This window comes from Lampetra planeri, unplaced genomic scaffold, assembly GCF_965212315.1.
Source record: "Lampetra planeri unplaced genomic scaffold, kcLamPlan1.2.h2 scaffold_455, whole genome shotgun sequence".
NCBI lineage: Eukaryota > Metazoa > Chordata > Hyperoartia > Petromyzontiformes > Petromyzontidae > Lampetra > Lampetra planeri.
In genome coordinates this window covers 36,905-52,700 of record NW_027615278.1, presented here as the reverse complement: position 1 = coordinate 52,700, position 15,796 = coordinate 36,905, and the positions used below count along the sequence as shown (strand labels likewise).

The 15,796-nt window shown below is 48.4% G+C and overlaps 1 protein-coding gene across 1 annotated transcript in view; it reads right to left on the bottom strand.

The window, feature by feature from the left end:
* Positions 1 to 6: 6 nt before the first annotated feature.
* Positions 7 to 15,796, bottom strand: part of LOC144741181 (uncharacterized) — a gene marked incomplete at its 3' end in the record, with an annotated part of 33,503 nt that continues 17,713 nt past the window's right edge. Inside the window, exon 5 of the mRNA XM_078623794.1 lies at positions 7 to 124. Within this exon, the coding sequence (XP_078479920.1) occupies positions 7 to 124 (118 nt within the window). The remainder of the gene's footprint in view (positions 125 to 15,796) is intronic.

Below are 15,796 nucleotides of genomic sequence, written 5' to 3'. Positions count from 1 at the left end.
ACTCGCTCTGTCCCCCCCCCCCTCTCCGCGTGACTCACAAAGCGCAGCACGAGGCCCTGGCAGGCGTGGTGCTTGAGCAGGCTCAGCAGGAACTTGAGGCCTCCACAGTCCACGAAGGTCGTCTCTGTGACCAGAGAGAGAGGAGAATCAGACTCAGAGGTCCTTCCACTCCACCACACACACACACCGCGCGCGCGCACACACACATCGTGTACACACACCATGTACACACACACAACATGTACACACACACACCATGTACACACACACCCCGTGTACTGTCGCCTCCCCGTCGTCACCGCCTGCTGCTGTCCAACCCCTCAGCCGCTGCTCCGTCAACTCGACCCCCAGGCCGCGCTCTCTCACCACCCTCACCACCATCACCCTCACCACCATCACCCCCTCACCACCCTCACCCCCTCACCACCCTCACCACCACCACCTCTACCTCCTCCCCGTGGTCTCACAGCGCTGGGCGCCTCTCTCTGGCGCCCCTCACCCCCTCACCACCCTCACCTCCTCACCACCCTCACCCCCTCACCCCCTCACCACCCTCACCTCCTCACCACCCTCACCCCCTCACCACCCTCACCTCCTCACCACCCTCACCTCCTCACCACCCTCACCTCCTCACCACCCTCACCTCCTTAACTCCGCCCGCTCCCTGCGCCTCGACAGCGGAGCCCGGCCCGAGACGCGGCTGCTGTTGGTGATGGTGGTTGTAGTGGTAGTTATAGTAGTTAGGTAATGGTGGTTGTGGTAGTGGTAGTTATAGTAGGTAGGTAGTGGTGGTAGTGGTTGTAGTGGTAGTTATAGTAGTTAGGTAGTGGTGGTGGTGGTAGTGGTTGTAGTGGTAGTTATAGTAGTTAGGTAATGGTGGTTGTGGTAGTGGTTGTAGTGGTAGTTATAGTAGGTAGGTAATGGTGGTGGTGGTAGTGGTTGTAGTGGTAGTTATAGTAGGTAGGTAATGGTGGTTGTGGTAGTGGTTGTAGTGGTAGTTATAGTAGGTAGGTAATGGTGGTTGTGGTAGTGGTTGTAGTGGTAGTTATAGTAGGTAGGTAATGGTGGTTGTGGTAGTGGTTGTAGTGGTAGTTATAGTAGTTAGGTAATGGTGGTTGTGGTAGTGGTAGTTATAGTAGTTAGGTAGTGGTGGTAGTGGTTGTAGTGGTAGTTATAGTAGTTAGGTAATGGTGGTTGTGGTAGTGGTAGTAGTGGTAGTTGTCGTAGGTAGGTAATGGTGGTGGTGGTAGTGGTTGTAGTGGTAGTTATAGTAGTTAGGTAATGGTGGTTGTGGTAGTGGTAGTAGTGGTAGTTGTCGTAGGTAGGTAATGGTGGTGGTGGTAGTGGTAGTAGTGGTAGTTATAGTAGGTAGGTAATGGTGGCTGCAGCTGCGCTGTGAACCCGACGACCCAAATTCGATTCCCGCTCACGGCCACCACCAGTGGCGATTATCTAAACCGGTCATGAGCTTCCCCTAGGTCGACTCAGCTTGAAATGTGTACCTGATGTGAAGTGTAAACATCGCCTCTAGGGAGACAAAGGCGGTCGGGCGTGGTGCTGGCCACCCACCCCATTGTGCGCAGTGCCGCCCTTCATCGGTGCTCGCCAACAGCACTTGTCCCAAAGGCCTGCTGAGGCTACACGGGGGACCTTTGTCTGTGTTCACGTGTCCATGAATGAAGAGGAAGTGGAGGTGGTGAGTGAGGGGTGGTGAGTGAGGGGTGGTGAGTGGCCGAGTAAGAGGTGAGTGTTGAGTGAGTGGACACTGCACGGTGAGTGAGGTAGCGGGTGAGGGGGTGGTGAGTGAGGGGTGGTGAGTGGCCGAGTAAGAGGTGAGTGTGGAGTGAGTGGACACTGCACGGTGAGTGAGGTAGCGGGTGAGGGGGTGGTGAGTGAGGGGTGGTGAGTGAGGGGTGGTGAGTGAGGGGTGGTGAGTGAGGGGGTGGTGAGTGAGGGGTGGTGAGTGAGGGGGTGGTGAGTGAGGGGGTGGTGAGTGAGGGGTGGTGAGTGAGGGGGTGGTGAGTGAGGGGTGGTGAGTGAGGGGTGGTGAGTGAGGGGTGGTGAGTGAGGGGGTGGTGAGTGAGGGGTGGTGAGTGAGGGGGTGGTGAGTGAGGGGGTGGTGAGTGAGGGGTGGTGAGTGAGGGGGTGGTGAGTGAGGGGTGGTGAGTGAGGGGTGGTGAGTGAGGGGGTGGTGAGTGAGGGGTGGTGAGTGAGGGGTGGTGAGTGAGGGGGTGGTGAGTGAGGGGTGGTGAGTGAGGGGTGGTGAGTGAGGGGGTGGTGAGTGAGGGGGTGGTGAGTGAGGGGTGGTGAGTGAGGGGTGGTGAGTGAGGGGGTGGTGAGTGAGGGGTGGTGAGTGAGGGGTGGTGAGTGAGGGGTGGTGAGTGAGGGGTGGTGAGTGAGGGGTGGTGAGTGGCTGAGTAAGAGGTGAGTGTTGAGTGAAAGGGAGGAGAGAAGAAGGGGTGGAGGAGGGGGGTGAATGAGATGGGAGGGGTGAGCTGCTCAGTGGTGAGGGAGTTGAGTTTCGTGGTGAGGGTCAGGAGAGAGTGGATCAAGAGAGAGAGTGAATGGGAGAGAAGAGTGAGTTGAGTAGTTGTTGTCAGTGGTTGTTGTTGTGAGTGGTTGTTATGTTTGTTGTGAGTGGTTGTTATGGTTGTTGTGAGTGGTTGTAGTGTTGTGAGATGTTATGAGTGCATGTTGTGAGTGCCTGTTGTTGTGAGTGGGTGTTGTGAGTGGTTGTTGGTGTGAGTTGTTATTGTGAGATGTTACGAGTTCTTGTTGTTGTGAGTGGTGGCTTTTATCATTGTGAGTGGTTGTTGTGATTGGCTGTTGTTGTGAGAAGTGTTTGTTGTTGTAGTGAGTAGTTGTGATTGGTTGTTTTTGTCGTGAGTGGTTATTGTTGTGAGTGGTTGTTGTTGCGAGTGGTTGTTGTTGTGAGTGGTTGTGGTGTTGTTGTGGGTGGTTGTGAGTGGTTGGTGTTGTGGGTGGTTGTTGTGAGTGGTTGTTGTTAAAGTGGGTGGTTGTTGTTGTACTGGGTGGTTGTTGTTGTGAATTGCTGTCGTTATTGGTTGTTTGTTGTTGTGAGTGGTTATTGTTGTAGTGAGTGGTTATTGTTGTTGGGAGTGGTTGTTGTTGGGAGTGGTTATTGTTGTAGTGAGTGGTTATTGTTGTTGTGATTGGTTGTTGTTGTGATGACTTGTTGTGAATTGCCGTTGTGAGTGGTTATTGTTGTGAGTGGATGTTGCCGTTGGCCTGTTGAGGCTACACGGGGGATCTTTGTTTTTGGTTGCGTGTCCATGAACGTCCACGAATGAAGAGAACGTGGAGATGAGTGAGTGGACACTGCACGGTGAGTGAGGTGGCGGGTGAGGGGTGGTGAGTGAGGGGTGGTGAGTGAGGGGTGGTGAGTGAGGGGTGGTGAGTGAGGGGTGGTGAGTGAGGGGTGGTGAGTGGCTGAGTAAGAGGGAGGGGAGAAGAAGCGTTGGAGGAGGGGGGCTGAATGAGATGGGAGGGGTGAGCTGCTCAGTTGGTGAAGGTGAGTCGAGTAGGAGGGAGAGAGTGGATCGGCAGAGTGGATCGAGAGAGTGAGACGAGTCGTTGAGTGTTTGTTGAGAGATTGTTGTGAGTAGTTGTTGTTGTGAGTGGTTGTTGTTGTGAGGATAATTCCCCAAGTGCACCGCGGCAGCCCCTGCGCTGCGCAGTGGTGACGAGGCCACCACCACCACGTGGTGTCACTGCTCACGTGAGCACCACCACCACGTGGTAGTGGTGCTGCTCACGTGAGCACCACCACCACCACGTGGTGTCACTGCTCCAGGCAGCGCGCTGCGTGCGCCACGCCGCTACCGGTGACTACGACGCACGCACCGCGACTACTACGACTGCTACACTCGCTGTGTGTCACTACTCGCTGTGTGTCACTACTCGCTGTGTGCCACTACTCGCTGTGTGTCACTACTCGCTGTGTGTCACTACTCGTTGTGTGTCACTACTCGCTGTGTGTCACTACTCGCTGTGTGTCACTACTCGCTGTGTGTCACTACTCGCCGTGTGCCACTACTCGCTGTGTGTCACTACTCGCTGTGTGCCACTACTCGCTGTGTGTCACTACTCGCTGTGTGTCACTACTCGCTGTGTGTCACTACTCGCTGTGTGCCACTACTCGCTGTGTGTCACTACTCGCTGTGTGTCACTACTCGCTGTGTGTCACTACTCGCTGTGTGTCACTACTCGCTGTGTGTCACTACTCGCTGTGTGCCACTACTCGCTGTGTGTCAGCTCTGTGTCACTACCGTCATGCCGTGTCGGTGCTCACACCCTGGTTCACTTCGCTCACTGCATGTCACTACTCACTGTGTGTGGCAGTACTCACTGTGTGTCAGTGAGCACTATCAGCACTCTTACTACTGTGTCATTACTCACCGTGTATCAAGTTGAATGTCAGACCTCACTGTTTCAGCACTCTCACTGTGCCATTCATCAGTGTCACTTGTGTCAGTACTCTTACTGTGTCTGTACTCTTACTGTGTGCCAGTAGTATCACTGTGTCAGTACTCACCGTGTGTGTCATTAGTCACAGTGTGTGAGCACCCTCACTGTGTCGTAACTTGCAGTGCCAGTACTCGCTGTGTGTCATTAGTCACACTGTCCCTGTGTGTCAGTACTCACACTGTCATTACCCTCACACTGTTCCATTACTCACTGACAGTAAGCACTATCAGTACTCTCACTGTGTGTCAGTACTCACTGTGTAAGTACTGACACACAGTGAGAGTGAGTACTCTCACTGTGTGTCAGTAGTCACGCTGTGTGTGAGCTCTCTCGCTGTGTAAGTCGATGTTGATTTGTGACACGTGGAGCAGCTGCCAGGCTGCTCTACACGGGAGATCCGTGGCGCTGCGTGAGCACAGCAGCAGCTACAACAACAACAGCAGCTACAACAACAGCAGCAGCTACAACATCAACAGCAACAACAGCAGCAGCAGCTACAACAACAGCAGCAGCTACACTACAGCAGCAGCTACAACAACAGCAACAACAGCAGCTACAACAACAGCAGCTACAACAACAGCAGCAGCAGCGTCCCAGAGAAGGCGCTCACGGCCCTTGAGGAACATGTCAAAGCGAGCACGCGGGGTACGTGGCGGTCATGAACGCCAAACTGTGTTGTGTCACCACTCACTCTGTGTGTCACTACTCTGTGTGTCACTACTCACTCTGTGTGTCACTACTCTGTGTGTCACCACTCTGTGTGTCACTACTCTGTGTGTCACCACTCACTCTGTGTGTCACTACTGTCACCACTCACTCTGTGTGTCACCACTCACTCTGTGTCACCACTCACTCTGTGTGTCACCACTCACTCTGTGTGTCACTACTCACTCTGTGTGTCACTACTCTGTGTGTCACCACTCACCCTGTGTGTCACCACTCACTCTGTGTGTGTCACTACTCACTCTGTGTGTCACTACTCACTCTGTGTGTCACTACTCTGTGTGTCACTACTCACTCTGTGTCACTACTGTGTCACCACTCACTCTGTGTCACCACTCACTCTGTGTGTCACCACTCACTCTGTGTGTCACTACTCACTCTGTGTTACACCACTCACTGTGTTACTACTTTGTGTGTCACTACTTAGTGCGTGTCACTGCTCACTGTCACTACTCAATCTGTGTGTCACTAATCTGTATACAGACTCAGTGTCACTAATCACTCTGTGTCACTCTCTGTGTCACTACCCACTCTGTGTCACTACTCTGTGTGTCACTAATCACTCTGTCAGTGCTTACTGTGTCAGTACTTACTGTGTGTCCATACACTCATGTCAATACTGTCACTGTCAGTCCCATGAGTGTGTCAGTACAGTACTGTGTCAGCAATCTCAATGTGTCACTGTCAATACTCTCACTGTGTCAGTACTGCACTGTCTCATTACTACCGTTGTGTCAGCACCCTCACTGTGTCACTAGTCACTGTGTGTCAGTACTCTCATTGAGTGTCAGTACTCTCACTGTGTGTCAGTACTCTCACTGTGTGTCAGTACTCTCACTGTGTGTCAGTACTCTCACTGTGTCAGTACTCTCACTGTGTGGCAGTACTCTCACTGTGTGTCAGTACTCTCACTGTGTGTCAGTACTCTCACTGTGTCAGTGCTCTCACTGTGTGGCAGTACTCTCACTGTGTGTCAGTACTCTCACTGTGTCAGTGCTCTCACTGTGTCAGTACTCTCACTGTGTCAGTACTCTCACTGTGTGTCAGTACTCTCACTGTGTGTCAGTACTCTCACTGTGTCAGTGCTCTCACTGTGTCAGTGCTCTCACTGTGTCAGTACTCTCACTGTATGTCAGTACTCTCAATGTGTCAGTACTCTCACTGTGTGTCAGTGCTCTCACTGTGTCAGCACTCTCACTGTGTCAGTACTCTCCCTGTGTCACTAGTCACTCTGTGTGTCAGTACTCTCACTGTGTGTCAGTACTCTCACTGTGTCAGTACTCTCACTGTGTCAGTGCTCTCACTGCGCGTCAGTGCTCTCACTGTGTCAGTACTCTCACTGTGTTTCAGTACTCTCACTGTGTGAGTACTCTCACTGTGTGTCAGTACTCTCACTGTGTCAGAACTCTCACTGTGTCAGTACTCACTGTGTCAGTACTCTTACTGTGTGTCAGTGCTCTCACTGCGCGTCAGTGCTCTCACTGTGTCAGTACTCTCACTGTGTGTCAGTACTCTCACTGCGCGTCAGTACTCTCACTGTGTCAGTACTCTCACTGTGTGTCAGTACTCTCACTGTGTCAGTACTCTCACTGTGTCAGTACTCTCACTGTGTCAGTACTCTCACTGTGTGTCAGTACTCTCACTGTGTCAGCACTCTCACTGTGTGTCAGCACTCTCACTGTGTGTCAGTACTCTCACTGTGTCAGTACTCTCACTGTGTCAGCGCTCTCACTGTGTGTCAGCACTCTCACTGTGTGTCAGCACTCTCACTGTGTCAGTACTCTCACTGTGTCAGTACTCTCACTGCGTGTCAGCACTCTCACTTTGTCAGTACTCTCACTGTGTCAGTACTCTCACTGTGTGTCAGTACTCTCACTGTGTCAGTACTCTCACTGTGTGTCAGCACTCTCACTTTGTCAGTACTCTCACTGTGTGTCAGTACTCTCACTGTGTGTCAGATCTCTCACTGTGTGTCAGTACTCTCACTGTGTGTCAGTACTCTCACTGTGTGTCAGTACTCACATTGTGTGTCAGTACTCTCACTGCGCGTCAGTACTCTCACTGTGTCAGTACTCTCACTATGCGTCAGTACTCTCACTGTGTGTCAGTACTCTCACTGTGCGTCAGCACTCTCACTGTGTGTCACTACTCACTCTGTGTCACTACTCACTCTGTGTCACTACTCACTGTGTCACTAATCTGTGTACAGACTCAGTGTCACTAATCACTCCGTGTGTCACTACCCACTCTGTGTCACCACTCACTGTGTCACTAATCTGTGTACAGACTCAGTGTCACTAATCACTCCGTGTGTCACTACCCACTCTGTGTCACTACTCTGTGTGTCACTAATCACTCGGTCAGTGCTTACTGTGTCAGTATTACTGTGTGTCCATACACTCATGTCAATACTGTCACTGTCAGTCCCATCAGTGTGTCAGTACAGTACTGTGTCAGCAATCGCAATGTGTCACTGGCAATACACTCACTGTGTGTCATTACTTGCACTGTCTCATTACTCACTGTGTGTTAGTACTCTCACTGTGTCAGTACTCTCACTGTGTCAGTAATCTCACTGCGTGTCAGTACTCTCACTGCGTGTCAGTACTCTCATTGAGTGACAGTACCCTCACTGACTGTCAGTAAACTCACTGTGTCAGTGCTCTCACTGTGTGTCAGTACTCTCACTGTGTCAGTACTCTCACTGTGTGTCAGTAATCACACTGTGTCAGCACTCTCACTGTGTCAGTACTCTCACTGTGCGTCAGTACTCTCTGTGTGTCAGTACTCTCTCTGTGTGTCAGTACTCTCACTGTGTCAGTACTCTCACTGTGTGTCAGTAATCACACTGTGTCAGCACTCTCACTGTGTCACCACTCTCACTGTGTGTCAGTACTCTCACTGTGTCAGTACTCTCACTGTGTCAGTACTCTCACTGTGCGTCAGATCTCTCACTGTGCGTCAGTACTCTCACTGTATCAGCACTCTCACTGTGTGTCAGATCTCTCACTGTGTGTCAGTACTCTCACTGTGTCAGTACTCTCACTGTGTGTCAGTACTCTCACTGTGTGTCAGTACTCTCACTGTGTGTCAGTACTGTCACTGCATGTCAGTACTCTCACTGTGTCAGTACTCTCACTGTGTGTCAGTACCCTGACTGTCAGTACTCTCACTGTGTCAGTACTCACACTGTGTGTCAGTACTCTCACTGTGTGTCAGTACTCACACTGTGTGTCAGTACTCTCACTGTGTGTCAGTACTCACACTGTGTGTCAGTACTCTCACTGTGCGTCAGTACTCACTCTGTGTCACTACTCACTTTGTGTGTCACTACTCACTCTGTGCCACTAATCTGTGTACAGACTCAGTGTCACTAATCACTCCGTGTGTCACTACCCACTCTGTGTCACTACTCTGTGTGTCACTAATCACTCTGTCAGTGCTTACTGTGTCAGTACTTACTGTGTGTCCATACACTCATGTCAATACTGTCACTGTCAGTCCCATCAGTATGTCAGTACAGTACTGTGTCAGCAATCGCAATGTGTCACTGTCAATACACTCACTGTGTGTCATTACTTGCACTGTCTCATTACTCACGTTGTGTCAGCACTCTCACTGTGTCACTAGTCACTCTGTGTCAGTACTTAGTGTGTTAGTACTCTAACTGCATACGAGTACTCACTGTGTTAGTACTCTCACTGTGTCAGTACTCTTACTGTGTGTCAGTACTCTCACTGTGTGTCAGCACTCTCACTTTGTCAGTACTCTCACTGTGTGTCAGTACTCTCACTGTGTGTCAGTACTCTCACTGTGTGTCAGCACTCTCACTTTGTCAGTACTCTCACTGTGTCAGTACTCTCACTGTGTGTCAGTACTCTCACGGTGTGTCAGATCTCTCACTGTGTGTCAGTACTCTCACTGTGTGTCAGTACTCTCACTGTGTGTCAGTACTCACACTGTGTGTCAGTACTCTCACTGTGTGTCAGTACTCTCACTGTGTCAGTACTTTCACTGTGCGTCAGTACTCTCACTACGCGTCAGTACTCTCACTGTGTCAGTACTCTCACTGTGCGTTAGTACTCTCAATGTGTGTCAGTACTCTCACTGTGTCAGTACTTTCACTGTGCGTCAGTACTCTCACTACGCGTCAGTACTCTCACTGTGTCAGTACTCTCACTGTGTGTCAGTACTCTCACTGTGCGTCAGCACTCTCACTGTGTGTCACTACTCACTCTGTGTCACTACTCACTCTGTGTCACTACTCACTCTGTGTGTCACCACTCACTCTGTGTCACTAATCTGTGTACAGACTCAGTGTCACTAATCACTCCGTGTGTCACTACTCACTCTGTGTCACCACTCACTCTGTGTCACTAATCTGTGTACAGACTCAGTGTCACTAATCACTCCGTGTGTCACTACCCACTCTGTGTCACTACTCTGTGTGTCACTAATCACTCTGTCAGTGCTTACTGTGTCAGTATTACTGTGTGTCCATACACTCATATCAATACTGTCACTGTCAGTCCCATCAGTGTGTCAGTACAGTACTGTGTCAGCAATCGCAATGTGTCACTGGCAATACACTCACTGTGTGTCATTACTTGCACTGTCTCATTACTCACGTTGTGTCAGCACTCTCACTGTGTCACTAGTCACTCTGTGTCAGTACTTAGTGTGTCAGTACTCTAACTGCATATGAGTACTCACTGTGTGTTAGTACTCTCACTGTGTCAGTACTCTCACTGTGTCAGTAATCTCACTGCGTGTCAGTACTCTCACTGTGTGTCAGTACTCACACTGTGTCAGCACTCTCACTGTGTCAGTACTCTCACTGTGTGTCAGTACTCTCTCTGTGTGTCAGTACTCTCACTGTGTCAGTACTCTCACCTCGTGTCAGTACTCTCACTGTATCAGCACTCTCACTGTGTGTCAGTACTCTCACTGTGTGTCAGCACTCTCACTTTGTCAGTACTCTCACTGTGTCAGTACTCTCACTGTGTGTCAGTACTCTCACTGTGTGTCAGCACTCTCACTTTGTGTCAGCACTCTCACTTTGTCAGTACTCTCACTGTGTCAGTACTCTCACTGTGTGTCAGATCTCTCACTGTGTGTCAGTACTCTCACTGTGTCAGTACTCTCACTGTGTGTCAGTACTCTCACTGTGTGTCATTACTGTCACTGCGTATCAGTACTCTCACTGTGTCAGTACTCTCACTGTGTGTCAGTACCCTGACTGTCAGTACTCTCACTGTGTCAGTACTCACACTGTGTCAGTACTCACACTGTGTGTCAGTACTCTCACTGTGCGTCACTACTCACTCTGTGTCACCACTCACTCTGTGCCACTAATCTGTGTACAGACTCAGTGTCACTAATCACTCTGTGTGTCACTACCCACTCTGTGTCACTACTCTGTGTGTCACTAATCACTCTGTCAGTGCTTACTGTGTCAGTACTTACTGTGTGTCCATACACTCATGTCAATACTGTCACTGTCAGTCCCATCAGTATGTCAGTACAGTACTGTGTCAGCAATCGCAATGTGTCACTGTCAATACACTCACTGTGTGTCATTACTTGCACTGTCTCATTACTCACGTTGTGTCAGCACTCTCACTGTGTCACTAGTCACTCTGTGTCAGTACTTAGTGTGTCAGTACTCTAACTGCATATGAGTACTCACTGTGTGTCAGTACTCTCATTCAGTGTCAGTACTCTCACTGTGTGTCAGTACTCTCACTGTGTCAGTACTCTCACTGTGCGTCAGTACTCTCACTGTGTGTCAGTACTCTCACTGTGTGTCAGCACTCTCACTGTGTGTCAGTACTCTCACTGTGTCAGTACTCTCACTGTGTGTCAGTACTCACATTGTGTGTCAGCACTCTCACTGTGTGTCAGTACTCTCACTGTGTCAGTACTCTCACTGTGTGTCAGTGCTCTCACTGTGTGTCATTACTCTCACTGTGTCAGCACTCTCACTGTGTGTCAGTACTCTCACTGTGTGTTAGCACTCTCACTGTGTGTCAGTACTCTCACTGTGTCAGTACTCTCACTGTGTGTCAGTACTCACATTGTGTGTCAGCACTCTCACTGTGTGTCAGTACTCTCACTGTGTCAGTACTCTCACTGTGTGTCAGTGCTCTCACTGTGTGTCAGTGCTCTCACTGTGTCATTACTCTCACTGTGTCAGCACTCTCACTGTGTCAGTACTCTCACTGTGTCACTACTCTCACTGTGCGTCAGTACTCACACTGCGCGTCAGTACTCTCACTGTACGTCAGTACTCACTGTGTCAGTACTCAGTGTCAGCACTCTCACAGTGTCAGTACTCTCACTGTGTGTCAGTACTCACACTGTGTGTCAGTACTCTCACTGTGTCAGTACTCACTGTGGCAGTACTCTCACTGTGTCAGTGTTCTCACTGTCAGTGTTCTCACTGTGTCAGTACTCTCACTGTGTGTCAGTACTCTCACTGTGTGTCAGTACTCACACTGTGTGTCAGTACTCTCACTGTGTCAGTACTCACACTGTGTGTCAGTACTCTCACTGTGTCAGCACTCTCACTGTGTATCAGTACTCTCACTGTCTCGATTTAAAGCTTTCGTGACTGCAGGGATTCATCTTCTTGGTTCTTTCGGTAAAGTCACGTAGAAGGGAAGTAATAAAATAATAAAAATAAAACATAATAAAATAAAATAATTCTCACGACGTTTCGGCTACAACGGAAGCAGCCGTCTTCAGGTGAAGAATGAGACACTACCAAGCTAGGAGCTTATATATAAGCTGGGTTGGAGGTGGAAGAGCGCCTTAACAAAAAAGAATGTGCATATGAAGAGGAATTTAGCATATTCATGGGAAATGCGTAGGAGGTGGGCGGGGGGGTTTCAAAGTCATATTATGCCCATGCATTATGCAGGATCAGCAGCACCAAGGGGGGGTGCAGGGAGTAGCATTAACAAAGTAAAGGAATGTTAATGATATGTAGCTGCAGTTACTAAACAACTACGTAGAAAACTAAAGTATAAACTACATAAAAAACTAAAGTATAAACTGCATAGCACCATCAGTATACTTACTATACTCTACAATAAGCTGAGTTACTAACAGCAAGTAATACATTACAATTCTACGTCGTAAAAATTATATAATATGCTTCCATCTAAACTTTATTCTCTTACATCACACGAGCATATACCGTACTATATACTGCCATAGATAAACCCAACATTAAATTACATACTGTATTGCTATAAACCACCTTATACATTTTAATATAACACTATGTATTATTCTACCTACCCTAATGTGTATCGAAATGGTTTATTACGTCCTTCCAATGATTGCTAAGCCAGAATCCATCTTCTCGGTTAAAATTGTCTCTGTGTTTGTATATGTGGATCGCCTCATGAACGAATCTCTCATGATAGCCAGATGGCTTGCAGAGAACCTCTGTCTTGGAGAAGTCAATGTCATGTGAGCCCACTGAGTTGTAACAGTGATCTGCCACGGCTGAGGTGTTTGTCCTACCGTGTTTCAGGTCAGCTTTATGTTCACGGATGCGGTCCGAGACATGTCGTTTGGTTTCCCCAATGTAACTGCTACCACAGAGGCAACTTAGTTTGTAGACGCCAGGGTACTGTATGTCTGGAACCACATCTTTTACAGACGGTACCAGATCACGGATTTTATGTACTGTGTTGAATCGGACCTGGATCTTGTGTTTAATCAGGATTTTGGAGATCTTTTTTGTGACCCCAGCAATGTAGGGTAAGGTGATGGTCTTGAAAGGCTCCTCAACAGGATCCTTCTTGATGGTTGGAGTGATGGCTTTGCGGATTGTGTAGTCGGAGTAACCATTAGCCTTGAGAGCTTGGCGTACGTGTTTGAGTTCACTGGAAATGTGTTCATGGTCGGAGATGCATTGGGCTCTATGATATAGAGTCTTGATGAGGGAATTCTTCTGGGATGGATGGTGGTGGGAATCCGGTTTTAGGTAAGCATCCGTATGGGTGGCTTTCCTGTAGACAGAGTGGCTCATTGAACCATCAGGTCTCCTTTTGATTAGGACATCCAAAAAGGGTAGCTTGCCATCTTTTTCGACTTCCATGGTGAATCTGATGGCTGGGTGTATGGAATTGATGTGGTCGAGAAATTGGTCTAGAGCAGGCCGGCCATGTGGCCAGATGACAAAAGTGTCGTCTACGTACCTCTTCCATAAGGTCGGGCGTAGAGTGGCAGTCTGGATGGCGTCCGTCTCAAATTTCTCCATGAAGATGTTGGCTACAACCGGAGATAGGGGGGAGCCCATTGGGGTGCCCTCAATTTGCTTGTAGAAAGTAGAAAGAATAAAGTTTAGATGGAAGCATATTATATAATTTTTACGACGTAGAATTGTAATGTATTACTTGCTGTTAGTAACTCAGCTTATTGTAGAGTATAGTAAGTATACTGATGGTGCTATGCAGTTTAGACTTTAGTTTTTTATGTAGTTTATACTTTAGTTTTCTACGTAGTTGTTTAGTAACTGCAGCTACATATCATTAACATTCCTTTCCTTTGTTAATGCTACTCCCTGCACCCCCCCTTGGTGCTGCTGATCCTGCATAATGCATGGGCATAATATGACTTTGAAACCCCCCCGCCCACCTCCTACGCATTTTCCATGAATATGCTAATTCCTCTTCATATGCACATTCTTTTTTTGTTAAGGCGCTCTTCCACCTCCAACCCAGCTTATATATAAGCTCCTAGCTTGGTAGTGTCTCATTCTTCACCTGAAGACGGCTGCTTGCGTTGTAGCCGAAACGTCGTGAGAATTATTTTATTTTATTATGTTTTATTTTTATTATTTTATTACTTCCCTTCTACGTGACTTTACCGAAAGAACCAAGAAGATGAATCCCTGCAGTCACGAAAGCTTTAAATCGAAATTTAACCGCCTCTACGGGGAGGGTTTCCACATAACTTTGAGATCCTTCAACAAGCTCCGTGATAAGAAGGCTCAGCTAATCGAGTCTCTCACCTTTCTGAAGAGATGCCGCGACTCTAAGGTAATACCAAACGCATTTACACTAACATCTGCTGCTGTAACTTCTTCTAATGCGAAACGAATTCTGTCTAGAACTAGCTTAGCTCTTATCTCAGAGAAAATCAGACTTACGCGCACCGAACTAGATCAGTTAGACAAGACACTCTACAAATCACACTTATCTTTGAGTGCAACAATGTCCACATCGGATTGGGAACATGTAGAAAAAATGACTGCCTCTTCAGCTGCCGCTATGTCGACTAAATGTAAGGACAACTTGATTTCCAAATTCAACCGCCTCTCAAACAAGAAACCGGACCCACACATTGAAAAGCTAGATGTGAACAAAGTCGTAATTAATCGCAGTAACAGTTCTATTTCTGAAGGTCTGAAATCCGTTTTAGCTAAAGGACTAAACTTTGCAGTCACACCTAGACACATACCAGTTAATGATATAATTGCTCGAGTAGATGTAGCTCTCAAGGGCTTGAGTCACATCGCTGCAGACGTAGCAAGATCCGAAATCTCTGCAACCCTCAAAAACGCTAAGATGCCAGCTAGCAACATCAGCAAAGATGAGCGTTTTGAATTAACTCAATTAAAAAAGAGGGATGACATTGTCATCCTCTCAGCCGACAAAGGCAATGCCACTGTCATCATGGACAAAATAGAATACAACAACAAAATTCAAGAACTACTCAACGATGGCAGCTATACAAAAATAAAAAGAGACCCCACCAACAGCCTCGTCTCTAAAACCAACAAAATCATTTCTGATTCAACCGCATTATTTGATCAGACCAAACAGTTCTCGTTGAAACCTTCTGCAGCCAGGCCACCAAGATTATACGGCTTGCCAAAGATACATAAAGAAGATACACCTCTTCGTCCCATTGTCTCTACTATCCACTCCCCCACCTATAAATTGGCTCGTTTTTTGTCTGAAATCCTACGGCCTTTCACTGGAAAAACCACCTCTGCGGTACTAAACTCTACTGACCTGGTATCGACAATCAAGGGGATTGCCCTGTCCCCAGACGACCTGCTTGTCAGTTTTGATGTGGTTTCCTTATTCACCAAGGTTCCTGTACCTGACACCATCGCAATCATTGAAGACTTGGTTCATCAAGGACTGAATGCTGGGGTACCCCCCCTGGTGAGACACTGCTTAACCAATACATACTTCACCTGGAATGAAACTTTCTACAAGCAAATTGAGGGCACCCCAATGGGCTCCCCCCTATCTCCGGTTGTAGCCAACATCTTCATGGAGAAATTTGAGACGGACGCCATCCAGACTGCCACTCTACGCCCGACCTTATGGAAGAGGTACATAGACGACACTTTTGTCATCTGGCCACATGGCCGGCCTGCTCTAGACCAATTTCTCGACCACATCAATTCCATACACCCAGCCATCAGATTCACCATGGAAGTCGAAAAAGATGGCAAGCTACCCTTTTTGGATGTCCTAATCAAAAGGAGACCTGATGGTTCAATGAGCCACTCTGTCTACAGGAAAGCCACCCATACGGATGCTTACCTAAAACC